General features: G+C 45.9%; 5 protein-coding genes and 1 long non-coding RNA gene across 12 annotated transcripts; 4 read left to right on the forward strand and 2 right to left on the reverse strand.

The window, feature by feature from the left end:
• Positions 1–1301: 1301 nt before the first annotated feature.
• Positions 1302–3125, forward strand: LOC100193309 (uncharacterized). 4 transcript variants are annotated; one of them, XM_035965642.1, is made up of 4 exons: positions 1303–1828; positions 1915–2088; positions 2550–2735; positions 2826–3125. In XM_035965642.1, the coding sequence occupies exons 1-4, from the start codon at positions 1376–1378 to the stop codon at positions 2874–2876; spliced, it is 864 nt and encodes a 287-aa protein (XP_035821535.1). In that variant the 5' UTR covers positions 1303–1375; the 3' UTR covers positions 2877–3125. The 4 variants fall into 4 exon arrangements, 3 of the variants coding, with proteins under 3 accessions (XP_035821535.1, XP_035821536.1, NP_001353949.1); XM_035965643.1 differs by having other exon boundaries at positions 2829–3125; NM_001367020.1 differs by having other exon boundaries at positions 1358–1828; positions 2871–3125.
• An 805-nt stretch (positions 3126–3930) lies between these two features.
• On the forward strand, positions 3931–7435 carry LOC100284124 (glycerol-3-phosphate dehydrogenase). Its single transcript, NM_001157021.2, has 11 exons — positions 3931–4604; positions 5054–5130; positions 5264–5336; positions 5574–5791; positions 5894–6001; positions 6255–6318; positions 6412–6449; positions 6542–6662; positions 6733–6787; positions 6862–6910; positions 6990–7435. The coding sequence occupies exons 1-11, from the start codon at positions 4487–4489 to the stop codon at positions 7170–7172; spliced, it is 1104 nt and encodes a 367-aa protein (NP_001150493.1). The 5' UTR covers positions 3931–4486; the 3' UTR covers positions 7173–7435.
• Positions 7436–7718: 283 nt separating this feature from the next.
• LOC100216924 (uncharacterized) lies at positions 7719–9803 on the reverse strand. The gene is made up of 3 exons (NM_001370802.1): positions 9594–9803; positions 8217–8283; positions 7719–8127 (listed from the first exon to the last, which is right to left on the reverse strand). Exons 1-3 carry the CDS (start codon positions 9675–9677, stop codon positions 7871–7873), a joined length of 408 nt encoding a protein of 135 aa, NP_001357731.1. The 5' UTR covers positions 9678–9803; the 3' UTR covers positions 7719–7870.
• Positions 9804–12390: 2587 nt separating this feature from the next.
• LOC109944850 (uncharacterized) lies at positions 12391–16148 on the forward strand. Of its 2 annotated transcripts, none has more exons than XM_020550337.3 (15): positions 12391–12611; positions 12783–12917; positions 12995–13097; positions 13174–13317; positions 13464–13568; positions 14082–14165; positions 14321–14436; positions 14530–14631; positions 14711–14824; positions 15026–15082; positions 15169–15235; positions 15299–15352; positions 15536–15610; positions 15690–15725; positions 15821–16148. In XM_020550337.3, exons 2-15 carry the CDS (start codon positions 12820–12822, stop codon positions 15935–15937), a joined length of 1272 nt encoding a protein of 423 aa, XP_020405926.1. In that variant the 5' UTR covers positions 12391–12611; positions 12783–12819; the 3' UTR covers positions 15938–16148. The 2 variants fall into 2 exon arrangements, with proteins under 2 accessions (XP_020405926.1, XP_020405925.1); XM_020550336.3 differs by having other exon boundaries at positions 12392–12611; positions 12986–13097.
• Positions 16149–16206: 58 nt separating this feature from the next.
• LOC100282272 (uncharacterized) lies at positions 16207–17678 on the reverse strand. Of its 2 annotated transcripts, none has more exons than NM_001155184.3 (5): positions 17344–17632; positions 17070–17185; positions 16886–16963; positions 16603–16811; positions 16207–16513 (listed from the first exon to the last, which is right to left on the reverse strand). In NM_001155184.3, exons 1-5 carry the CDS (start codon positions 17441–17443, stop codon positions 16390–16392), a joined length of 627 nt encoding a protein of 208 aa, NP_001148656.2. In that variant the 5' UTR covers positions 17444–17632; the 3' UTR covers positions 16207–16389. The 2 variants fall into 2 exon arrangements, with proteins under 2 accessions (NP_001148656.2, XP_020405307.1); XM_020549718.3 differs by having other exon boundaries at positions 16215–16540; positions 17344–17678.
• Positions 17679–22925: 5247 nt separating this feature from the next.
• LOC109944851 (uncharacterized) lies at positions 22926–25335 on the forward strand. Of its 2 annotated transcripts, XR_002268100.2 has the most exons (3): positions 22926–23077; positions 23733–23848; positions 24486–25335. It is a non-coding gene; the product is annotated as an uncharacterized lncRNA (long non-coding RNA). The 2 variants fall into 2 exon arrangements; XR_002268099.2 differs by having other exon boundaries at positions 23733–25335.
• Positions 25336–25637: the final 302 nt, after the last annotated feature.

Raw genomic sequence — 25637 nt, forward strand, 5'->3', positions numbered from 1 at the left:
ACCGCTAGACCTATGTGTTGTGAGGTGGCTTGGACAGAGATGGTATGTTTGAAGTTTGTTTTTGTTAGAGCTTTTCTATCCCTTTAAGCGATTTCCATATGTTTGTTTCAAGGTACCATGTATATGGGTAAACATCACTAGGTCACTCACAAATCACGAACTAGTTGTATAGCTAACTAATATAAGTATGTTACTAATTAAGTTAATAACTAAGTTATTAATGAATTAAAAAACCCACCTTCATTGAATGTGTGTGGTGCAAGTTCTGGAGTGATAGGCGGGATGACGACAGGGCTAGAGCGACATCAAGCGAGGTTGTGCCCAGCAGTCGATAGCGAGTGTGGAAATTGGGGGCGACACGAGGCACACAACACGCAACGTGAGGGAAAACGACAACGATAAGTGAAGGACAGTTGCGAGCGATTATGGTCGAAGAAAAAAGGAGAGAGAATAAGGATGATAAGTACTATAAAAGACATTGAGACAAAAAACTATGTGTTGAGATCGATACCATGATCCATAGCGCCAAGCTCAACATGAGATCTTGATGTCGTTTTCGATGCCACATATTATGACACCGAGAAGTCACCATATCACTTGGGACATCTAGCATGACACCTTGGTGTTATGACATATTGTGGCCAAGACGTGTAATTTTAGTGCCATAGGTTAATGGTTGATTTAGAGATCAAAATAAAATATTAGTTCATATGGATGTCCTTAACACGATTTTTGAAGAAAAAGAGCAAAATAAAAAAAACGGAGATTTTGATAGGATAAGACCATTCGCACTGCTTGCTGCCTGCAAGGTCAGGACTCATGATTGAATCGGATGGAGACCTTGACCTCTGCGGTTCTTTTCTCTCTGTTTTTGTTGGAAAAAAAACGGAGAAAACCACACAAAGTGATTTTTTTAAAGTTGAGGAGGAGGAGAGGCCACGGATACAGGTGACGGAGCACCAAATCCTAATGCCTGAAAGCCGACCAACGAGCTTTTATATTGGTTCCACTTGCATAGTATGAATTGAGGTCATGTTTAGATTCAAAACTACTGCATTAATTAATTCGAACAGCTAATATTGGTTCTGACATGTTAACTAGCTAATTGAGTCACTAATAATTCTTTGTTACCGTAAAATAGAGAACTGTTCCAGCCACGTGGAACTGGTGTGTGACGAGAGCAGGGTTTCAAAAAAAACACGAAATTGCAAAAATATTGTAGAGTGCATTTGATTTTATACGGTACTGTGATGAAGTTATAATTTTTAAATATAAAGAGGGTAGTGATTAATAAAATAATAATAATAAAACGAAAAATCCGACAGGACAGGGTTGAAGTTGAAGGCGGCCGGCGGAACCGGACCGGACGACGAACATGGCGACCTCCTCCTGCTACTGCGTCTCCTCCCACGGCCACGGCCTCTCCCGCGCCGGCCCCGCTCGGCTCCGCATCGCCCGCCTCCACCTCCACCTAGTCTTCCCCTCCACCCCTTCCCCGAGGCTCTCTTCCCGCCGAATCCCCGCCTCGCCCGACCCGCCGCTCGACGTCGCCGCCGGAGACGCGACCGGCGAGGTCGACTGGCCCGCGCCTAACGACGACCAGGACCAGGAACAGGAGGACCGCGACGAGGGCATCGGCTTCCATATCCAGGTGTCCAAGGTCGGGAAGCGGAACCGGCGCCTCGTGCGGGCTCGGGTTCGCGTCCACGCGCCGCTCGAGGCCGTGTGGGCCACGCTCACCGACTACGAGGGCCTCGCTGACTTCATCCCTGGGCTCTCCGAGTGCCGACTCCTGGACCGGCACGATGGCTTCGCGCGGCTCTACCAGGTCCCAATTCGATTCTTCATCTTCCTTGTATACAGCCTGTAAATGCGTCCTTGAATGAACGGGGGGATTTCTCGTGTGGAGGCCAGGTCGGGGAGCAGGACCTCGCGCTGGGCTTCAAGTTCAACGCCAAGGGCACCGTAGACTGCTACGAGGGGGACATTGAGCTGCTGCCCGCCGCCGGGGCGCGCAGGAGGGAGATCGCCTTCAACATGATCGACGGCGATTTCAAGCTCTTCCAGGGGAAATGGTCTGTTGAAGAGGTACATTTCCTTTCCTTCATTGATCCTTCCTTCCGTCCTCATCAGGGACCGACGGACGGATTGTGTAGTAGTACATTTTAGATTAGAGGAGGCTATAGCTGGGCTCCGTGGAATCCGAAGCAGCTCGAGCCTCACCCGCCCCACCGTTAGATCCGTCCTCATTGGTCGTCGCCAATATGTATACCCTACTGTAGTGTCATGTGTGGTCCTAGCTATTCTCCCTTATTGCTTGCTGCTCCCCGATCCCCAGCTATGCAACTGAACCTATCAATGGTGCTCTGGTACAGTCTAGTCCTAAATCAATCGCAACCGGCATTGGTTATTTTGATCAATGAGTCTACACGGCTGTCGTGCGTTTTGTCATTGTTGTTATAACTGTAGCATAATTTTGGTCGCAAATGTGAGTGCGCCATTGTTATTTTGATCAAAGAGTATACACCGCTGTCATGCGTTTTGCATAGGCTGGTGGGGAGAATTCTGAGGAGCAGGAATTGGAGACAACACTGTCTTACGTGGTTGAGCTGGAGCCCAAGCTCTGGGTTCCAGTGAGACTCCTTGAAGGAAGGATATGTAGCGAGATCAAGAACAACCTTGTCTCCATCAGAGAACAAGCACATAATAGGAGGATCCAGAGATTACAGCACGAGGTAACTTTCCCAGCTGCTGCTGGATATACTATTATTACGACATCCAGAAGGCACCCAATTTCTTGATTACCAAGCGCGTCCACATAACAGCAGCAGGTCGCCACAGAACATTCAGCATTCGGTGGTTTTTTGCAGCTCTAGCAGAAGCAGAGGATGGATGTTGACGCCGCAACTGTACGAAGCTCACGTACTACCTTACCTCTCCAAAAAAAAAACATGTCAACAGCTGATGGATGTCCTGAGTTTGTTGCTTGGCAATCATCACTAATTTGCTTGGGGTTGTCATGTTAACAAGCTTGTACCAAAATTCTATCGATTTTTTTCCCCTTTTATGTATTGTGTATGCAGATATATATAATGTATGTATGTATGTATGTATGTTCAAGACAACCAGAGGCGGCACTTGCATTGCATAAACCGTGGGGAGGAAGAAGGGGAGTCCGGAGGGGAGAGAGGTAACCGAGCCTGGGGTGCAATCACATACATAGTACTATGCTGTGCATATTGGAGGTAGAGATGGCAATGGGTACCCGCGACCCGATACCCAATGGGTATTTACTCTATTAGGGTATGTATGTGGGCTAAATATTCTACCCGTGGGTCTGTTATTGGGCAAAAATTTTCACCCAATGGGTAAACGGGTATTAGAACGTTCTGCCTTCACCCATACCCGTTAACCCGTGGGTATAAAATACCCAATATAAACTTATCCGAAGCATGAACTTGGACTTTAGTCATCCAACTTTTTTACTATTTAACAACAATTTAATGACCATGTAATGGAACATGTAATGTGCTATGTAGTATTATCATAGTGTTACTACTTTATCCAATTATCTTTGGTGTGTTGAATGGATGGTTAAATGATGCTAGAAAATTTTGTAATGGTAGTTATATGGATATACTTGCCATTTGTATAGTATAATATTTTGATAGTTGTATAATTTTTGTGGGTACGGGTGACCCGATGGGTGACCCATACCCACATGGGTATGGGTATGAGGGTAAATCCATACCCGCCAGTGTATATGGGTGACCCGGTGGGGTTATTTTTGTGTCGTAGGTATGAGTATGGGGTAGTAATACCCGGTGGGTATTTACCTATTGCCATCTCTAATTGGAGGATACCAGCATGACCATACAAAGTCTGGCTTTATTTGCTGCGGCGTTGAATGAACCATAAATAAAAAAAAAAGATGAGGTGAGGTGGTTTGGGCCCCGAATCGATGATGGATCCCTTTGGTTTTGCTGGGCCAAGTGGCGGGGCGGCCTAGTCGGTCGATACCCCCGAGACGAGACGGGATCTTCTCCCTCTCCTGCTCCTCCTCTTCGTCTCCGTCTCCGTCTTCCTCAATCCCAAGGACGAAATGGCAGCGACTGTCGCCTCGTTTTTTTGCCAACAAACAAAAACAAAGCAGCGGTGAAGGGAGGGGAGGAAAGGAAACAGCAACCACATGCGATTATTTCTTGGGGATTCCGCCCCTCCGACCTATCTAAGCGAACCATAACCACGGGCAGCAGGACATTATATTCTTCTGCCTGCCCTTCCGTTCAATTTCAATTTCACATTCCTTCTCTCCTCTCCTCCTGCTGCTACTAGGTTCGGGCCGTCCGTCATTGCTCTTGATTTGCCCGATTATTGCATCTCCTCTAGCTGTTGCCGCCGGCCGGGCGGCGGTGTGGTTGGCTTCTTGATCTGCATTATTTAATTCGGACCACTCCCCCGCCGTCCTCCCGCCCGCCTGCCGGAGATGGAGATGGAGAACGGGCACGCCAAGTACCGGGTGGCCGTCATTGGCAGCGGCAACTGGGGCAGCGTCGCCTCCCGCCTCATCGCCTCCAACACCGCCAAGCTGCCCTCCTTCTATGGTACGCGCATTCTCTGTCTCCTTCTGTTTCAAATATTTTCAATTGCTGCCATTTCGATCGCTTATATCATTCTATATCTAATTTGCTTCCTTTCTCTGGATGCATACATATAATCCTCTCCTATGTACCAGCATACTAAGATTGTTTTGCCTACATCTTATCTTATCTTTTAATTTTGTGGGGGGTCTCGATCCATATAAATTTGTGGGACGTCTCCATCCATATACAGTAGACATGCAGTCATGCACCAATCTTCCCTCTATGCATGGACAATTGGGCATGGTCCATGCCACTATCTGCATCTTTTGCCCACTAACTGCATAAGCACTACTGCTGTAAATGCTATGACTGATCAATGCAGAGTTTGATGTTAGGTACTCCCTGTATTATTATTATTACCTACGTACACATCTCTTTTAATTTCTTTTTTTTTCTCTCTCTCTCTGAAGATGAAGTAAGGATGTGGGTGTTTGAGGAAATACTGCCTACAGGCAGGAAGCTATCTGAGTCCATTAACGAACAGAATGTAAGAATTAGTTCAAGCACATTACCTTATCTTGTTTCTAGATGATGAAATTATGTTAAAATGGCTTACATATGTCATGACACTAGTAATGATGCACCGAATAAAAAAAAGACTTTATTCTCATTGGTTTCAGGAGAACTGCAAATACTTGCCAGGTATAAAGCTTGGAACGAATGTTATTGCCGACCCTGACTTGGAGAGCGCAGGTAATCAATTAATCACAGTGTCACCCAGCTATTCTGATGGTTTAGAGGGTAGATGCTACTCGTAAACAACAGTTGAGTATGTCATATAATCTCTCTCATAAAACGCAAAAGACAACGAACGAGCATGCATTAGCAAACGATGACTTGTCGTTATCATAAAAAAAACTTACAGCATAAAGCTGCTTGCATATTGTCACATAAATTTTATGGAATAAAGCTTTTATTTCCCTTCCGCAGTCAAAGACGCGAATATGCTGGTTTTTGTGACGCCCCATCAATTTGTGGAGGGTATATGTAAGAAGCTTGTAGGGAAGCTAACACCAGGAGCTGAGGCTATCTCCCTCATCAAGGGCATGGAGGTCAAGATGGAAGGGCCATGCATGATATCCAAGTTAATCGCGGATACACTTGGAATCAATTGCTGTGTGCTCATGGGTGCTAACATTGCAAACGAGGCAACCATTCCTTCGACTTGCTCTGCAGAGTTTAGTTTCATGTAGTCTTCATTCGTAAGCAAAAATAATAGATGGTTACATGTATATATTTTTCTAGTGCAGATTGCTGTCGAAGAGTTCAGTGAAGCAACAATTGGGTATAGGAAAGATAAGGAAGTGGCAAATCGATGGGCTAAACTTTTTACCACACCCTACTTCCTAGTTTCTGTCGTAAGTTCTTCTACTCTATTCTCATAAATAAATGTAGCAGAGAACATACACGTTATGTTTCGGAACATGAAAAGCATCATCTTAGGAAATGCTGAATTCCTTTCATAAAAGAATTATGTACGGGTACATAGGTACCAATGAACGTCATGCTTAACACCTCATATAAAACAAATAGTATTAGAAGCATAGAAGATAATCTATCAGTTATAAAATGAGCGTTGAATTATCGATGCATCTTGTCCTCCCTATGCAGGCAGAAGATATTGAAGGAGTAGAGCTGTGTGGAACTCTGAAAAATATCGTGGCTATTGCAGCAGGTTTTTAATGGATCAAGTGTTTCGTGTGTTTACATCCATTCTTTTGCTTTAAACATATTAATGGCTCATGTGGCAGAATTGTCTTGCTTGTAGGCCTTGTGGATGGCTTGGATATGGGAAACAATACAAAGGTTGCAATTCAAGACATTTCGAATAAAAGACATGGTTTTGATGGCACCGTGTGATCTTATGGCCTCTTTTCTTTCATTTTTTTTTTGGTTAGGCTGCAATAATGAGGATTGGTTTGCGAGAAATGCGTGCTTTCTCTAAGCTTCTGTTCCCTTCAGTCAGAGACAACACGTTCTTCGAGAGCTGTGGTGTCGCCGACCTAATAACCACGTGCCGTACGTATCTTCACCATTGCCAATTAACCATCCAACAGATGGATACTGAAAAGTGAGTGCTCCATGACAGTTGGTGGGAGGAACAGAAGAGTGGCTGAGGCCTTTGCACGAAATGGTGGCAAAAGGTTTGTTTTGCTTTAAACTACACGAAATGGTGGCTGCGGTTGCATAGTGATACCATCTTATATTGCTGATACAGGTCTTTTGATGAACTGGAGGCAGAGATGTTGCGTGGCCAAAAACTCCAGGTAAAGCAAATATATATGATGCCATGCAATGCATAGAGAAATACTCTGCTGGGTGCATCTGATCTCTTTAATTTTACAGGGAGTGTCCACAGCAAGGGAAGTCTATGAAGTGTTGACTTATCGAGGATGGCAGGAGCTGTTTCCTCTGTTATCAACAGTGCATGAGATCTGTATTGGGCAGTTGCCTCCTACATCGATAGTTGAATACAGTGAGCACACGCCAAATCTCTCCATCATCGGTGGTCATACTCCATTCTACTGAGCTAGATACTGCTGTTTGGACTAGTGCTCCAGTATCACTTGTTATAAACTAAGAAATATGAGATATGTTGAATATCTGAATATGTTTTGCATATAAATATGATTTCAGTCATGTCACCTTATTAGGTGCATATGAATCTGTGGTCTTGTATCCAGTATTAATACTAGTTGCAAATCGGTGAATGCGGATCAGCTTATAATTTGTATTGAGGAAACAAACCCCCAAAAAACAGATCAAGAAAACTGCAGTATAAATTGTCAGCCAATTCAGACTCATCACCTGATAGCTCATCTCTAGATACTGATGGTATGCCAATGTTGTACTACCTCCGTTCCGTTCTCGATGTTTGTTTCATTTTCAAACTAAAACGTCACAAACAAACAAAAAATACAGAAACAAAAAAAGAACATATGAGTAATATAAAGTTCTGAACGCATGCAAACTTTATAGTGAATACCCTTTTGTAGTTTTGTTAAACTAATGAGGGCACTTCCAGAAAGTATATTTCCCAAACATATCCCGGTTAGAAAAGGGGACAACAGAACAAAACCACAGCGAACAACAATGAAGTTTCTGACATCCATTTCATTTTACCGATAGAAGTCTCATATAAATATAACCGTATGACAGCAAAGACTCAAGTTTCTGACATGCGACTCTGGTACAAGATGCAACCCTCGCTAACTTGGTTCAGATGACTAGGCAGATTCCGACTTGGTGTAGATCCTTACAGCAACAGCCAGGCCCAGTATTGCCAGGGGGACCAAAAACTGGAGGATCTTGATGACGAACTCCGGGGTCTTATCCTGGTTGTAGTGCGGCTGCTTGGGGGGCGTGTACTTCACCTTACTGGGTATCGTGGCCGCATCAATCTCACCGACGAGGTACTCGTCCATCATTGCACGGGCGGTGGTGCTGTGCCCCACATCTTCGAAATCATCGGTAGCATCCTTGGCTGCAAAAACACCCATAACAGTCAGAATCTGCTGAAATGACACCTTCACCAGCTTCAAACGCTTGGTATGACAAGTATTGCAGCTTTACCAGTGGAAGACAGCAGGACATCATCACCTCCAGGGTGGTCCTCCAGAAACTTGGTCACATTGTACACCTAAACACAAACAGAAAAGGGTTTCCTTATTTTTTTTCATCAAATGAAGCTTTGCTACTGCAGAAACATCATGGTGCCACTGCCATTCAGCTGAATTAGAGAATGACTAGCACAGCTTTTCTGTTCATCACATCCAATCACCACCAGTTTTTTTTTGGTAAATTAGTGGCATCCCGCATCTAGACAGGTATATATATTTTTTGTTTTGCCAGTATTCACAAAACAGGGATCTTGAGTATTACACTCCACCTAGATTGTGGATCCCAGACGAAACAAAAAAAGACGGCAACAAGAGCATTCCAGTTGTACCACAATGATATGATTTCCGGAAGCGAGGCACCAGATATTATTATAGGCTACATGACAATCTTTAAGGAGTGGGTCAGGCTCAAAGAGAGTGAGAGAGGTCACCAAAAAAAACCACCACCTAAATCAGCATGTACAGACAAATCTGGACAATGGACGGAGGTACCCAGGAGAAAGTAATAATAGGTCAGCAAGCATATGGTCAGTAAAAGGCGTATATGTTTCCTATCATTTGTGAATCAACATCCTAAGGATGGTTCTTGGAGATCCTGAGAGAGTGCGGAGATGTTCTAAAGAAGAGAGTGAGGCTGAACCATCTGAGCAGTAGATAATAACCTATAATAAGCAAGCAAAATGGTAAAGAGAAATCATGGTTGCCCCAACAACATACCACACCAGGTACGATGGATGGTCTTCAGGTGTCAGTGATGGTCTTGTGCACGCACAGCACAGGAGTGTTATCGTTGCGTTTCGTGTTTGATTTACTCATCGTGGTCTAACTAGATGTCGCAGGAAAATGAGTCGTCCAGACTAGAGGCGGCAGAAGCAGCTGAACCGGAATGAAACAGGGCGGTGAGATGAAATCGAATTCTCCACTAGGAAGATCGATGTTTTTTTTGGCACTAGCAACCAGGGGGGTGGGTTATGAACACCAGTACTAGGTTAGGTAGGTACAGTAGAAGCTATCCTATCGCTTCCATGATTTGTTGTTACTCCTAACTAGGGATTAGGGATAGGGCTGAACCGGAATCGGAATCGGAATCCAAAAAGGACAGGCAGAGTTCCCGGATCCCAAGGGAATGAATCGTTTCGTTTCAACGTTGCAGGTGACAGAGCTCGATTCCAGGCAGCTAACGAAAACGGATCTTAATGATACATCCGATGAAGGGGAAGATCGACGGTTCCCACCCCAGGACCAGGAAGGCAAGGGGAGGGAGGGATCCTTCTGAATTCCCAAAAGCCAGAGAGAGATACTGTACAGATAGAAAGGGGGGAGAAGTAACCTTGCCGCCGATGACGAGCCAGCAGTCATCCTTGGTGTTGTGCTTGGCCACCTCCTCAAGGGTGTACACCTTCGACCCCGACATCCTCCTCTTCCTCTTCCTCTGGTGACGGACGGGGTGTGGCTGCTGCGGGAGGCGGAGCCGGCTGCTGCTGCTTGCTTTGGATCGGATCCGATCCGACGGCGGCTGGAGCAAGACGAATACAAAGGCGACAGGCGAGCGAGAGAGGACAGGTATTAGTAGGTGGGGGAGCCTCGCCACGGAGGTGGGGGTAATGAAAAAGGGACCCACCAGTCATCGTCTATCTGGGTATGTAAAGAGGTCATCAGCTACCTACCCCCGCTACACTCACCCACCCGTTTCCTTTCGTCGCATCGGATCGCGTGCGCCCAGCACACGCCTGCGATGCCCGTGTGGCCACAACAGATCGGATCTGCAGCCTCTTGTACTCCTACACTACATTCATCACCGTCAAGTGGTATGAAATGCGTGCGTGAGCAACTTTTACATGTGCAGTCTCAGTCTCTTGTGCATCTCTGATTTCAACTCTAAAGTTCTATTTTCGCATTTCAACTCTAAGAGTACTCCAACTGACTCTATATTCTTACTATGAATATAATTTTTTACATAAAAAATACCTTCTAACATTGTATCTAAATGATTATTTAAATATAGCTATCTTCTATTCCAAGTTTCTCGCTAGCCAATGATATAAAACGTGAATAACTCTTTAGAGTGTAAACAACATATAGAAAAGCTGTTGGAAATTGAAAGATATAAAAATGGTTTTTATGTAAATGACTCTTCAAATAATAATTTAAAAAGTGGAATTTAGAAAGACTCTTGGAGATGCTCTAAAGTCATTTTTTTAAAAAAAACTAGGCTCTCATGCCTTTCAATTAACTGCAAGCTCAGCTAAAACACGACCAATGCTTATAAGTCTCCAAGAATTTCTGTTCTCTGTGGTCTAACCTGCATTCTTATTTCTCAAAGAATTGTTAGTGCACAAATGGTTGTCATTAATTACCAAAACATCACCAAGGGCCCTAAATGATTCATAGTGGAGGATAACCTTGCTAGCGACCTTGTCGATAAAGTGTGTGTGTGTGTGCTGAAGAGCGAGGAGGAGCGCGAGGCATCACGACGTGTTGTCAGAGCCGGTATGCTCGTGCATGTCACTCATCACCGCCAATTCCTTGAGAAGAAGCTAATGGAGTGAGCAGTCATGTCGCTTATGGACACTCCCCAAAAACGTGATTGCTGCCCTTCGCCTTAGCAAGTGAACTCTCGAGCGACACTCGTTTAGAAGGTATGCTCTCCCAATGATCGTGCGCACGAGAAACGAAATGGGAAAACTTGGCCCACAATAGAAGTAGAAGAGGACCGAGTAACAATGAAATGATGAACCTTATGTAGGCGAGACCAAAGAACCAAATGGGCATGAGAGACCAAGAGACAGGGAACTCCTATAACTCTAGGAGTTATGATCGTCGAAGATCAAGAGATGAGAAACTCTTGTAACTTTGAACATTACGATCATAAGAGATTAAGAGATCGAAAACTCCCGATAACTCCCCCTCCACTACATGTAATATTTCCCTGAGTGGTTAGACACTGTCACGCTCCACTGCACCGTGAGGGCAACTTGACTAATAGCAGAAGTAGGGGCGAACCAAGTGACAATGACATAATGAAGCTTATATACATGAGCTAGGAGAACCAAGCGGACACATGAGATCAAGAGATGGGAAACTCCCGTAACTCCAAGAGTTCCAATCACGGGAAATCAAGAGATGAGAAACTCCCATAACTCCGGGAGTTCCGATCGAGGGAGATCAAGAGAGGGAAAACTCTCAATAACCCCTATTTCCTCCACATGCAGTAATTCCATGAGTGGCAAAATATCATCATACTCCACCACGCTACAATTGTGCCCGCTTCACGCCATGACACACCAGGCCTCGCCTTAGCGACAACGTGCGCACACGTGGTACATCTTTATCACATTCTTAACATCTCCATGCAGATAGATATAGTATAATCGTACAAGTTAAGTTAACATCTGGCCAACGTCCATATTATAATAAACCATAATGTATACTTTATTTAATATGGGTCTTATAATTTATTTAAATTTTTTATGGGTCAAACCCACAATAATAACTAACAATGTCCACCAAATTCTAGGGTAGGTATTAAACAATCTCAAAGTCATGGTTCTTTAATATACCAGGATTTTTTGGTGGAGACTGTTAAGTTAAACATTTGTATAGGACAAGGGTTACACTCATTCACAATTAAACAATAAACTATGTCTTGAATTGACGATTTTGTGCGAAGTAAGTTTCACCAAATTTTTTTTCTGGTACTAGAATGCTATAATAACCCCTTTTAATTATTTAGAGCTATTCAGAGAGTCCATAGAGATAATAGCCATGGAGGTCTAAGCAGGCTATAGATAGAAATTAAATAATACTCCAGAATTTGTCTTTCATGATTTATTTTGCTTTGATTTATATGCGATCAGTTAGGTGGTCGATAATCTGCAGTAATTGAATGTTTTTTATGTGGAGATAGAGACGGAAATTGTATTCCTTTTATCCTTAAAAAAATGGTAGCCCTCGTAATTTGCTGGGTGGACGAGACGAGAGGACAAACCGCAAGGAGGCCAGACAATTGTGTTGTGTTGCTCTGCAGACAGAGAGGCAACAAGGCAGGCGAGGACAGACAGACAGACTCACAGACAGGGAGGCAAAGCCAAACGAAACGAAACGAAACGAGACGTCGTGGCCTGGTTCTGATGGCCTTGAAATCCATTTCCTTCTTCGGAACGAGAATCCTCTGACCACTGACGCGTGGCCCATTCTTCCCTTCATCAACCACGCGGCGCCGGAGCGAGCCTCCTCTAGTCTAGCGCCGCCTAGGGTTTCTCCTCCGCCGTGTCGTCACCGTCCACGCGCCATTGCACCATCTCGATCGCGCGTCCTCCCTGCCATCTTGCAGCTTTCACTGATTCAGGTAAGTAATCCCTATCTCCTCTTCCTCTCCTCTCCCTCTCCCTCTCCTCTCGACAACAAGGTTTTAGATCATCACTTCTGCACACAACTCCTCTCGAGATTTCCCATCTCCATCCATCCATCCCGTCGTTCCATTCCATTCCATGCATGACTAATCCATCCAATCTTTCAGGACCAGGTACCCGTCACTATTATGCTCCCGCCGAGCGATGCGTAGAAGTCGCCGCTCGCAGGTCTCGCTCTTCCCTACTTTTCCCGCCGGCCCGCTGTTCCAGGCAATGGCCAAACTTCCGGTACTTGCACGCAGGTTTGCACGCCATCCATCCCTTGCAATCCATTCATAAATATCTGTGATGCATATCTTTTTACTTACAGTTCCATCAGGTCGAAGCCTAACGAAAACATGAGGCTCGTTGTAGTAACGATCGTTGGTGCGGTCTTTGGATTCCTTATCGGAATCTCGTTCCCGACAGTTAACATAACAAAAGTACGTGCATGCTCTGTCCACATGCAGCATCTAGGCAATAACATGTATCTCAACGACCCAAACAAAAATGCTGCAGCTTCACTTTCCATCTAGCATCGTCTCCTACATAGAGGACAAGAACTCTGGCATCTCAGCTCAAGCTATACTTAACCATGCTTGGACTGCGGCCAGGAACGCAAGGGGAAATGGCTCCCAACCAATCTCACTTGACAACTTCAAGGTACAATAATTCCCCAATACACTTCATCCTCCTGTGATATATATATGTGTTTTCCTTTGCTCTCCTGTGCTGTGCTGTGAGTGAACGCCCTGTCTCCTTCGGTATAACTGTTGATCTAAAAGAGTTCCTGGTTCGTAACTTTGTAGGTCTATGTACCAACAAACCCCAGGGGTGCAGAGAGCCTAGCGCCAGGTATTGTTGTGCCAGAGTCTGATTTTCATCAGCACAGGTTATGGGGGAACCCAGATGAGGTAACCATTCTTGTATGCACTTCTCGTCTCATCTTATATTATATATTGTTTTCAGTTCTGGGTTTGCCTTCTCTTTTCCTTCGCACAGACTATGGTTTATTGCTCCTAGAATGAGATTATGCTATAGCCTTCCCTTCACATTGTCATCAAGAATTAGCGTATTCTTTTCCTTGTAAATAAATTCTTAGGTTGTTTGTGTGCTGCTCTCATGCAATCTTTTTTTTCCTTTTGTTCTCCCACTGTTGGCGAAAGAACTTTTGCTCAAGATCTGAGTGTTGCTGTGAACTCGTCTTATTATTTATCCACCTCGTACATGCACTGTATTCTTGCCGATTTTTAGCCCTGTTTTTTTTATGGCTTTATCTTCCATAAAAGTTGATTATTTTCATCTCAATTTCAGCACCTGAGCCATGATGCTCTGTCAAAATTAAGCTCAATGTTTTAGCTAATTCTCGCACATGGTTCTGTATCTTGCACATTTCATTCTGCTGGTATGGATATTTGAATTTACAGGACCTACCCTTCAAGCCAAAGTACCTTGTTACTTTTACTGTTGGCATTTCACAGAAAGATAACATAAACAGGGCTGTCAAGAAGGTAAATTTTAGATGCTACTCTTACATCCCAGGTTCTATTGTTTAGCCTTTGTTTTGGCAACTTCGAATTCAACTGTAAATGTACACATGTCATGGAGTAATAACTTGACAAATTACCTGATACTTTTCCCCGGCCCCCTCTGGTTGCTGTTGCAGTTTTCGAAGGATTTTGCAATCCTGTTGTTTCACTATGATGGCCGGGTGACTGAATGGGATGAATTTGAGTGGTCAAAGCGAGCTATCCATGTAAGCGTCCGGAAACAAGCAAAGTGGTGTGTGCTCTGATTCTTTATTGTTCTTTACATGTTTCAATACTGAGGGTGGCTGTGGTTCTAAAAGTTTTATGATTATCATGGCGCCTCTAGGTGGTATGCTAAAAGATTCTTGCACCCTGATATCGTGGCAGCCTATGAGTACGTATTTATCTGGGATGAGGACCTTGGAGTTGATCATTTTAATGGAGAGGAGTATGTAATTTCGACCTTCATTTGACCATTTCTCCATATCATGTTTTGTAGGTGACTTGCTAATACGATTCGGTTGCAGGTACATTAAACTTGTCAAGAAATATAGACTAGAAATCTCACAACCTGGTCTAGAGCCAGATAGGGGATTGACATGGCAGATGACCAAGAGAAGAGGTGATCGTCAAGTTCACATGTAAGTGGGGGCTCTGGTTTTGTAGCTGCAGTCATCCTTTTGCTTTATCCTCTAGAAATATGTGTTACTTCATGTATAGATAAAGATGCTGGAGACATGGTGCTAGGCTACAATGTCCAGCTTCTTTGCTGGGATACATAAACTCTTTTTTTTAAGAAAAAGAAAAAGAAAAAAAGAATCTTATGAAACTGGTTCTGACAGGGTTACAGAGGAGAGAGAAGGCTGGTGCTCTGATCCTCATGTCCCCCCGTGCGCTGGGTATGTAGTTTCCCCCCATGTCAGCTGAATCTGCTTACTCGGGTTGATTTGTATCAAGGAACCTACCTGATGTGTTTGCTGTACAGGTTTGTTGAAATAATGGCTCCAGTTTTCTCCAGAGATGCGTGGAGATGTGTCTGGCATATGATTCAGGTATAACACAGTTTCAGTGTCTGCACTTGGCTTGGTTTGGTTGATATCTTGTCGTTCTTGCAGAATGACTTAGTTCATGGATGGGGTCTCGATTTCGCTCTCCGGAAATGTGTGGAGGTACGCACTTCACAACATAGTCACAGCATTGAAGAGAACTGTGACTATTTCTGCTGGCCCTTGATGACAGTTGTCCCCCCCCCCCCCCCCCAGTTATTTGCTACAAGAAAACCTTTTTTCAGCAGAGTAGCTTTTTGACACCTTGTATATGCCTTCAATTAAAGCGTTTGAAACTCTTTGCAGCCTGCTCACGAGAAAATCGGTGTCGTTGATTCCCAATGGATTGTACACCAAGTGATTCCTTCTCTCGGGAACCAGGTAAGGAAGAAAAAAAAGAAACAAATGTGTACAATCAGATTCTACTGTAGCGCCTTAATAGCATCTTCAAAATGCACAGGGGCAGTCGGAGAATGGGAGGGCGCCATGGGAAGGGGTATGAATCTGACGACTTTGATAGATAATATCATGATTTTTTGTGAGTGTGTGAGGTGCTGTGAATGATCTTTATCCTGGTTGCTGTGTATGCAGGTAAGAGAGCGTTGCCGGAAAGAGTGGGGGCTTTTCCAGACAAGAATGGCAGAAGCTGAGAAAGCATATTACGAGATGATGGGGATTACACCTCCGAATGTAACATTTGTCTCCTAGGATAAAAGTTTCAACCCACATTTTTTTCCTTTGTGTCCAGCAGTGGCTCTTCGAATAGAGTTAGATATTGATGAATGGTACAAGTAGATCATACGTGACGATATATATACATATAGATCCTTTGATCCTTCTTCCTGTGTATTTATCGCGGGCTGTTCTCACTAGGGTTCTGGTGAAATGCGAATGATATGTCTGTTCAGTTTAGAGCTTATATTCTCTGAACATGAACATTCAGAATCGACAGCATTGTGCGCACACGAAAATTCTGCAGAAAACATTTCAGACGGACAAGGATGGCCAAAGTATGGCACTTCATTGTATATATATATAGGTAGCCAAGGCTATGGTGTACATGTGGACATGGAATTGCTTTTGCTTACGTGACATGGAGACACATCCTGATAGCCATTGCTACAAATCCTCAAGAAACCCTAGATAGCGGTAACAAGACATCAAAGAATGGTGGACATGAGTATCTCCGTCAGAAAGTCGATCCTCTGCAGCCTCTCCTCCAGCCCCAGTTTGGATGATGCATCGTCGTCGCTCGCTGTCGCTCCCTTGTTGTTCAACTTCAGCCTGATGGAAAAAAAAACAAAAACCCAGCTGGGGCTGGATAGTGATACTGTTACTGGCACAGCCAGCGCTCTGAAAAAGATCTGAATTACCTCTGATCATCTTTCTGGGCGTTGTCATCACCAGGGATCGCATCGACGCTGCAGATGAACTGGGAGAGCAATGGGTCAGGTGCAGGATCTTTGTATGGCCTGCTGTAGTGCTGCTGTGGTTCTGCCTCTTCATAGTAAGAGTTCACTTGGTATGTTGCTGGGCTGGTGGCAGCCGCAGGGCATGAGCTTGGCCTGTAGGGCTTCCTCCTCTATCATGAACCATGATCAGTTATTAGTTTCCCAGACGCTGAGCTGGTGGCTGGGGATGAACATAGTTAGTTACCTTGAGAAGATGCGTGTGCTGCAGTCTGAAATGTGCAGCCATGTCTTTCCCTAGATTGTTGGCGCAGATGGGGCAAACCTGAAGAAGATCATTTACAGAATCAATATTATAGGCTACAGATATAGTGTGATTAGAGACTGTATGTATCATCATGGTTCTAAGTTTGCAAAGTAGTAATGCTTACAGCATTCCTGGTGTCAAAGCAATGTTCCTCCTGAAGGTGGTTGCAGATGAAGGGCACCTCCACCTCGATGTAGCAAAAGGGGCAAGGGAAGTACTCCCACAGCTCACCTGCATCCTCTGAAATACACAAAAAATCGGCTGAAACCAAATCCAGGAATCAAAAGGAGTAGTCTCTCTCTCTCTCTCTCTTCTTTCTCCAGGAGAAGCATGAATGGGCAAACAAGAGATCAGCAAGGAGACGAGCTCAAAGTAAACAGAAACTAAACCACATATACCTGCAGCGTGAGGAAGGGTGGCATGTGGTGCAGGTGGTGGTTGGTGCCTGCCTCTGTCTGCAGGTAGGAAGCCATAGTTGTAGCAAGCCTCTACCTCCATTAATTGCTTATCGCTGGCCTGTTGAGCTCCACTGCACTATTCTCACCTAGCTAACTGCCCCGACAAGGATGAGGAGGAGAAGGGGGCTGCAATTGCAAGAACGCCAAGTGCATGAATGAACGACTACACAGCACAGCACAGAGAGGGAGTGGAGAGCTGAGCTGCTAGCTTGGATCATGCTTCTTCCTTAGTCCCCTCCCCTCCTTGTGTGTTTATATATGACCCCATATGTACAAGGACTAGTATGCCTTTTCGTGGCCACATATTAATAAACAAACAAACAAACAAAAGGTTTGTGTTACTGGTGACTCAGAAAGAAAGAAACAAAGAAAAAGGAGAAGAGACCAAAAGCTAATTGAGGGAGGATGCAAAAGGAGACAGAGAAATCTTCCTTCGAGGGGAGGGGAGGGGAGATTAGCTGCGTGAGGCGCAAGGAATCGCTATTCCTACTCCTACTTAGAGGATCTGAGTCGCTTTGGAGGTGTTTGGTTTAAAGAATTAATCTATTCTAGATTAGTGTTGTATTATAAGTCTATTCCACAAATTTATTAGAATAAACTCATTCCTCGTATTATTACTAATTATTAGTATATAAAGAATGAGATGATGATAAATTAACTTATTTTATTTTATAAATTAAATAAAAAAATAAGGAGTGAGAATATGATAGACTCCCTGTTACTCGAACCAAACACGCTGTTTAATTTTCAAGGTCGATTATACGTATTGTATTAGTGTTGTTTAATGTTTAAACTCTCGCTCTGCCCAAGGAAATGACGGTGACGGAACAGCAGCTAGCTAGCATTGTTGGCTGCCTCAACACTCGTTCGGTGCCTTTGCTTTCGTCCACACCATGCCAATTGCCATGCACGATCCACCCAGCCATGTGTTGTCCGCAGAAAGCTAGAAAGCTATACCGATCGACGTGCCGAAAGCAAGCAAGCAGTTGTGGCCACTCAGCTCGCTGCCTTCAATTTGGATCGGAGACAGCGATGAAAGTGGCTGCTTTACTTCCTCGTCCTGCGTCGAGAGGGATTTGTGTGGACCTGCACCTGCCAGTGGCTAAGACACATACAGTACAGTAAGCGTAGGCGTAGCTATCCAAATTATTAGAATGGAAATCCTAACCATAAATGGGTTGGATAACAGTGATGTAGACCCTAAACACATTACACAATACATATATAGTAACTCTAACACCCCGCACTTGAAACTCTAGCCATAGGAGATGTTGAGACTCGATCGAAACTCCTCGAACACCGACGTAGGTAGACTCTTGGTGAAGATGTCGGCAAATAAATTGAGAAGTGGTCGAGACATGAAGAACTCGTACGTCTCCGACGGCAACTTGCTCGCGAACGAAGTGGAGATCGAGCTCGACATGCTTTGTGCGCTGATGTTGGACGGGGTTGGTGGAGAGGTACATGGTGTCGACGTTGTCACAATAGACCAGGGTACTTCCCGTCAGCGGGCTGTGCAGCTCCTGGAGCAGCTGACGAAGCCACGCCGCCTCGACGACGTTGTTGACCACGACGCGGTACTCAGCTTCGGCGCTGGAGCGGGAGACGACCGGTTGCCGCTTCGAGGACTAGGAGATGAGGCTGTCGCCAAGGAAGACAATGATATCGAAAGTGGAGCGATGGGTGTCGGGACAACCACCCCCAATCGTCGGTGTAGACAACGAGGTCGATGGTCTCATATAAGCGAAGAAGAAGGCCAAAGTCGGTGGTGACACAGAGGTACCGAAGGATCCGCTTCATAGCGGTGAGGTGTGTTTCCCGAGGGGCGTACATATGAATGCATACCTGCTGGACAGTGTAGGCGATGTTGGGGCGAGTATGACGAGGTACTGTAGAGCCCCGCAAGACTCCGATAGCTGGTCGGATCAGCTACCAAGGAGCAGGCATCGGTGGAGACCTTGCCCTGAGTGTCCATCGAAGTCGAGCATGGCTTACAATCAGCCATGCTCGCGCGCTCGAGGATGTCGATGGTGTACTGGCCAAGTGGAGGAATAGGCCCTAAGGCTTGCGCTTGACGGTGATCCCCAGGAAGTGGTGCAGCTCACCTAGGTCCTTCATGGCGAACTCCTGTTGGAGGGAAGAGATGACGCGTCGCAGGAGGTCGGTGGAGGTCATGAGGACAATGTCGTCGACGTAGAGGAGGAGGTAAGCAACATCCATGTCATGGCAGAAGACGAACAGGGAGGTGTACGCCTTGGCCTCAACAAAGCCTTGTGAGAGCAAGAAGGTGGCGAAGCGACTGTACCAGGTGTAGGGAGCCTACTTGAGGCCGTAGAAGGAACATTTGAGATTGTAGACCATGTCGGGGTGAGCCGGGTCCACAAACCCCATCAATTGAGAATAGTACACCGTCTCTGTCAAGGTGCCATAGAGGAAGGCATTCTTGACGTCGAGCTGATGCACCAGCCAGGCCCATGAGAGGGCTAGAGTTAGTACGGTTCGGATGGTGTCGGGCTTCACCATGGGGTTGAAGGTCTCGTCATAGTCCACCCCAGTACATTGGGTGAAACACTGTAGGACCCAACAAACCTTGTACCGATCCAGGGAGCCATTGACCTTCAACTTGTGCTTGAAGATCTATTTTTCGATGACCACATTGGCACCAGAGGGGCGTGACACTAGGTCCTAGGTATGGTTCTCCAGCAGGGCGACACACTCCTCCACCATGGCGTGGTGCCAGTTAGAAACGGCGAGCGCACCACGTGTGGATGACGGCTCGGGGGAGAGGGTAAGAGAGGTGGATGTCAAGAGAACAAGGTGGTCGACAGGCCGGAGGACGCCAATGGGTTGTCGTGTGACCATCAGGTGGACATGCCTAGGTCCCGGTTGGAGGGTAACGGGGTGGTACACTGGCAGTTTCATGCTTGAGGTAGCTAGGTAGTAGCTCAGTCACATCGCTGGTAGACGTGGACAGGATTTGCGAAGCGCGAGGAAGCAGTCACATCGACGAACAACGGTGGGGCCACGCGTGGTGGTGCGGGGGACGTCTGGGCTGCGTGTGGCAGCACAGAGGATGTCGGGGTCACGTGTGGTGACTCGGGTGTGGGGGACGCCAGTGTCGCGTGTGGCGACAAGGGCGCGGGAGAGTTTGGGGCCGCGTGTGACAACGCGGGAGACGTCGGGGCCACGCGAGGTGGCGCAGAGGGCTTTGGGGTCACGCGTGGTATGATCGCTGGAGTAACAGGGTTCGCCTCGAGGAGGGTGTCATACTCAGAGGGGGAGGCAGCGGAAGAAAATACGGAGAAAGGGAAGTCAGATTCGTCGAAGACGGCATGGCGAGAGACAAGAACACGATGATTGGAGAGGTCTAAACACTGGTACCCCTTGTGATTAGGGGAGTACCCAAGAAAGACACAATGAGTGGAATAGGGTGCAAGCTTATGAGGGGCAATGGCGGATAGATTAGGATAGCAGGCGCATCCAAAAACACGAAGATGATCCTAGGAGGGAGAGGTGCTAAAGAGAGAAAAGTAGGGGGTGTGGTGAGGAACCACCTTGGTGGGGAGGCGGTTGAGGAGATAGTTAGCGGTGGCCAGCCCTTTGGCCTAGTATTGGGGGGAAGGGAGGCCATTGTTTGTGGTGCCGATCATGCGTTTAGCTTGACCGTTTTGAGAAGAGGTATAGGGCACAACATCCGAAGCTGAGTGCCATGTGAGAGAAATTAGGAATGGGATGTGGAGCTGTCAAACACTCGCCTGTTTTCGTACTGGACAGCTCGAACGGTTCCTCCAAACTGAGTGGAAACCCAAGCAAAAAGTGAGAAAGGGTGGGGAACATATCCAACTTCAAGCGCAAGGGAAAAGTCCATAAGTAATGAGAGTGATCATCCAAAATGAGTAGATAATATTTATTTCCAGAAACACTGAGTACTGGGGATGTCTAGACATCACAGTGGACCAGATCAAAATTGCTTGCTGCTCTAGAAGAGGAGGAAGAAGAAGGAAGTCTCACATGTCTACCTAGCTGACAGGCATGACACAAGTGATCAAAAGAACCCTAACTACAAGGGATGACAGAACTGCTAGAAAACTTTGACATCACATCACACCCAGGATGGCAAGGCAACGATGCCAAGTGATGGACGAGGTAGCAGCGGTCAATGCATGCAAGGTGGTGGTCTAGGAAGATGCGACAGGCAGGCGAAGGGTGTAGAGTGGCCCGAAGTTGTCACAGTGCGAGAGAAGGGTCATCGTAGCAAGATCCTTCATAGACAAGCCAAAGGGGTCAATATCCATAGAACAAGAGTTGTCAGTGGTGAATTGACAAATAGAAAGAAGACTCTGAATGATATTGAGGGCAACAAGAACATTTTTTAGGCGGAAGGGGCCGGGAAGGACCACATCACCTACTGAGGTGACGGGGATGACTGACCCATCGCCGATGACGATGGAAGAAGAGAGAGATGGATGAAGAGGACGAGTGGTGGATAAATTACTAGGATCAGAGGTGGTGTGGTAGGAAGCATCGGATTCAGCCACCCAATCTAAGACTGAGGTGGGTGAGGGTCATCGTGTTGAAAGACCCAACAAGAGACTATGCATCCCATCCACCACCCCACGGGCCCCATGAGGGCGCTTGAGAGGTGGGCGGAGGAGGCATGAGACCCGACTGGCGGTGAGGCGGTGTCGGGGTCACCGGAAGTGCCGATGGGGGTGGAACAACATAGAAGGTAGGCTGAGGGGTAGTCGGGTGTAACACCCCAGGTGCTTACTTCATGTTAAGCCGTGAGATTGGACCTCAGTACGGATTGTCAGTAAAGATAATGGTTTATTGATCACGTCTATCTCCGTCTATCAAGATTATTCATAAAGGTTTCACCCAAATTTGGAGTTATCCAATCTCGAGAAATGCCAAATCTTGTGCCTATTAAAATTTATGCAAATTCAAAAGTCGATCCAATCTTACAACTCTTACCCAAACCCAATTATTCGAACTTCTCGACAAAAGTCATCAAATATGTATCTGAGTCTAATTCCTCGATATTCGATCCATGTCTGAATATTTTATCTAAACCCGTATCCTCAAGAGGGATCTTTAATATGTTGGCATCTGTTTAAATCTTATTTTGACCTGACTTGTTAATACTCGTATCCGATTCGAATTCGAACCAACTGCAACAATGATTTTAAAAATAGAACAAACCACAAGAATTAATCCAAACTATCGACGTCTAATTCAAAAACATGATCAAGTTGAGCCAAATTTTATTTTAAAATATTGCGCAAGAGAATTTCCGAGCGATGCCAAATCAAATTTCTGGTCCAGTAAATTCTTTGGTCTGTCGTTCGTCCGAACACCGGTTCTCTCCGTTCTCCGCACCGGTCAACCCCGTGGGAGCATTTTATTTTCTTAAATAGCGATTCCTTAGCCTAGAAGAAATCATTTCCTTCTCCCTTAAGCAACCCCTCTAAACCCTAACCCTAGGACTCCTCTATAAATATGGATGCCCTCCCTTGCAAATTAGAAATTTTCCACTCCGACCCCTAGCCGCCACTTTCTTGTCCCTCCCTTCTCCCATTAGTCGGCGCACCTGCATCCTCACAAAGCACACGCGCATGCAAGCTATCCCCATGGCGGCACTCGGTAAGACCTGCCCAGGTCTTCTCCATCCCCGGTGCGTAGTCCCCCTTCCTCCCCTACTCCATCTCCAATCCGTGGCAGGATTCCCACCCCCTCCTCTGCAGATGTCACCAGCCATCCCTGGGTCACCTGCGCCCTTCGTGGTGCTCGGCCTCTGGCCACCAGGCTTGGCAGGCCATCGAGTCCTGCCAAGGACTCCATGCCACACATTGTCGCTAGGGGGCGCGACCAACCTCCATTGTGGTGCCCAGGTCATCGGTCTCATCCCTATTCCCTCCCACGGTCTTTCCCCCCAAGCTACTGAACGCGCAGGGCCCTTCTCTGGTCCAAGCTCGGATATGTGAGCTCGCCCCATGGCCGGCCACGCCGCTCCTTCAAGCCACCAGCTATGCCAGACTTGTGCCCTCCCTCCGGTAGCAGCAGGCCAGGCACCATCGTCCAGGAGGAGGCCCTCACATCTAAGCTCGTCTTGCATGGAAGTCGGCTAGCTCCCTCCTCTGTGGTCCTCAAGCAAAGGAGCCCTTTGGCTGTCCTCCTCCCCTAGTTGGCTTCTTCTGTCGTGAGCCCTCCATCTGCACATGATGAACTCCGCCTCTCCATGCCACTGATCCCCAAAGATGCACGCAGCAACACATATGCCGCCCCATGCTGCCGTGACTCGCGCTCTAATAGCTCGATGTTTTGTGCAGCCAAGCATCGTTTCCCTGCAGCCCCGCACCGTGATGCGCACCATGTGTTCGATGTAATGCCCAACGGGTGCAGCGTGTTGTGGACAACACTGTCACTCGCGTCGTGCTGCACCAAGGTATGTAGCGTCGTTGTCCCGCACCTGTTGCTTTTGGTGTTCACCAACTATTCGACATGATGCTCAAGCCGAGAAAATGCATGGTTCTCGTTGCGGGTTTCATCGTGCCGCGTCGTTGCTGTGGTCCTTTCCGCGTGGTGCCTCATGTTCCAGTTGCACGATGAAGTGCACGACTAGGTCATCAGCGCGTTGTCGACTTCTCTGTGTCGTGCCAAACCATGATACCCCTCCGCTCGCTATTGCGCATATCTGCATGTCTAGAATCCTAGCAAGAAAATATCCCTCATTTTTAGGTAATTGAAGCGAGATTGATGAATAATATATAAAAATAATAGGGTTTATTATTGTCTCATAAAATGAAATGACATGGGGCATGGCCAAGTGGTAAGGCAGCGGGTTTTGGCCCCGTTACTCGGAGGTTCGAATCCTTTCGTCCTAGATTTTTCTGATGAAGCGAAAGATAGAATCGTATTGTGCCCTGCACGACACAAAAGTTTATTAAAGAGAATAATTATCTCTTATGAACTCGTAGATTAGATGCATTTCTAAGCATTTTTTCTTTCTTAGAAAACAAAAAATAAAGTGTCAAGTCCAGTCAAATTTAATATCTTTATTTTCATGATTTTTTGTCTATCAGGCACATTCAGGATATGCCCCTACTACTCATTACTCATATGTGTTTTGAAATTGGAAGTTTTTGGATAAACTTTATACCCCGTATCTATGAAGTGGGAATTCTTAGAGGATCCATTTGACACCCAATATGAAAGAAAAGAAGTACCCCTATTTATTTTCCCAAAACTTATGATAAAGGACACATGTTCTCCGCTTGCTCTTCTCATGTTATATCCAATAGTAAACTTCCCATATAACAATTCTGTATTGTACACATACTTTTTGATTTGAGTAGTTTCATTAGGAATGGAACTTGTAATTGTAATAGAAGAAGAGGATTTTCTAGTCAGAATACGGTGGGATGTGGCCCCGTGCGACGCTCGCCAATTTGGCTAATGTCATGCTTGTGAGCAAATGAATAATTTCGTTGGAGAAGAAAGTCCGAGAGATGATGATCATGTGAAATGAAGGACGTGGAGTGGAGTTTACCACAAGACAAAGTCGGTGGACAAGCCTAAAGACAGACGAGACAAAGACCAAGATAGGACATGCTCGCCAAGCAAGTATCCTCTAACAAACACTATCATAGTCTGAATTCTAAGCAAGACTCGGTTCTATGCATAACCATTATATATGATATTTTACTGCAATTTATTTGTAGGCTTGTATTGTGCACTAACATGTAGGAATTGATTGAAACCCTAGATGCATGAACTCAGGTTCCTTTTTGAGATGAATACTAGAATGCTAAGTTAAGTAGCTGCTATGCTAATTAGGGATATCAATAGAAACCGAGTAATTTTTCTAGCACTCGTCCGAGGTCAGAAATTGACTGTATTCATTTTAATAATGGGATTATGATTATCTGTGGACATGGATCCCTGGGGGATGCCCTATCTGTGGAATGGAATTGGAATAAGGATTAATGTGTGGTGTCGTGTGTCAAGCGTTTAAGTACTATGCACATACCGAGAAATATGGTAAATCGACAAGCCTAGTATCTGAGTGAACCTGGGCTCAGACGATATTCCTCACATGTCATGAGAAGTGGTCTCCCATGCCGGATTATGTTGGGTACAAGGGCAGTCACTGCACGACGGCGACCGGGGTAGTGGGGCATTGTATCCAATGCAGCGAGCTCCAATCTGTTGACGGGGAATCAATGGGGACGATT

The sequence above is a fragment of the Zea mays genome, chromosome 3, assembly GCF_902167145.1.
Source record: "Zea mays cultivar B73 chromosome 3, Zm-B73-REFERENCE-NAM-5.0, whole genome shotgun sequence".
Taxonomy (NCBI): domain Eukaryota; kingdom Viridiplantae; phylum Streptophyta; class Magnoliopsida; order Poales; family Poaceae; genus Zea; species Zea mays.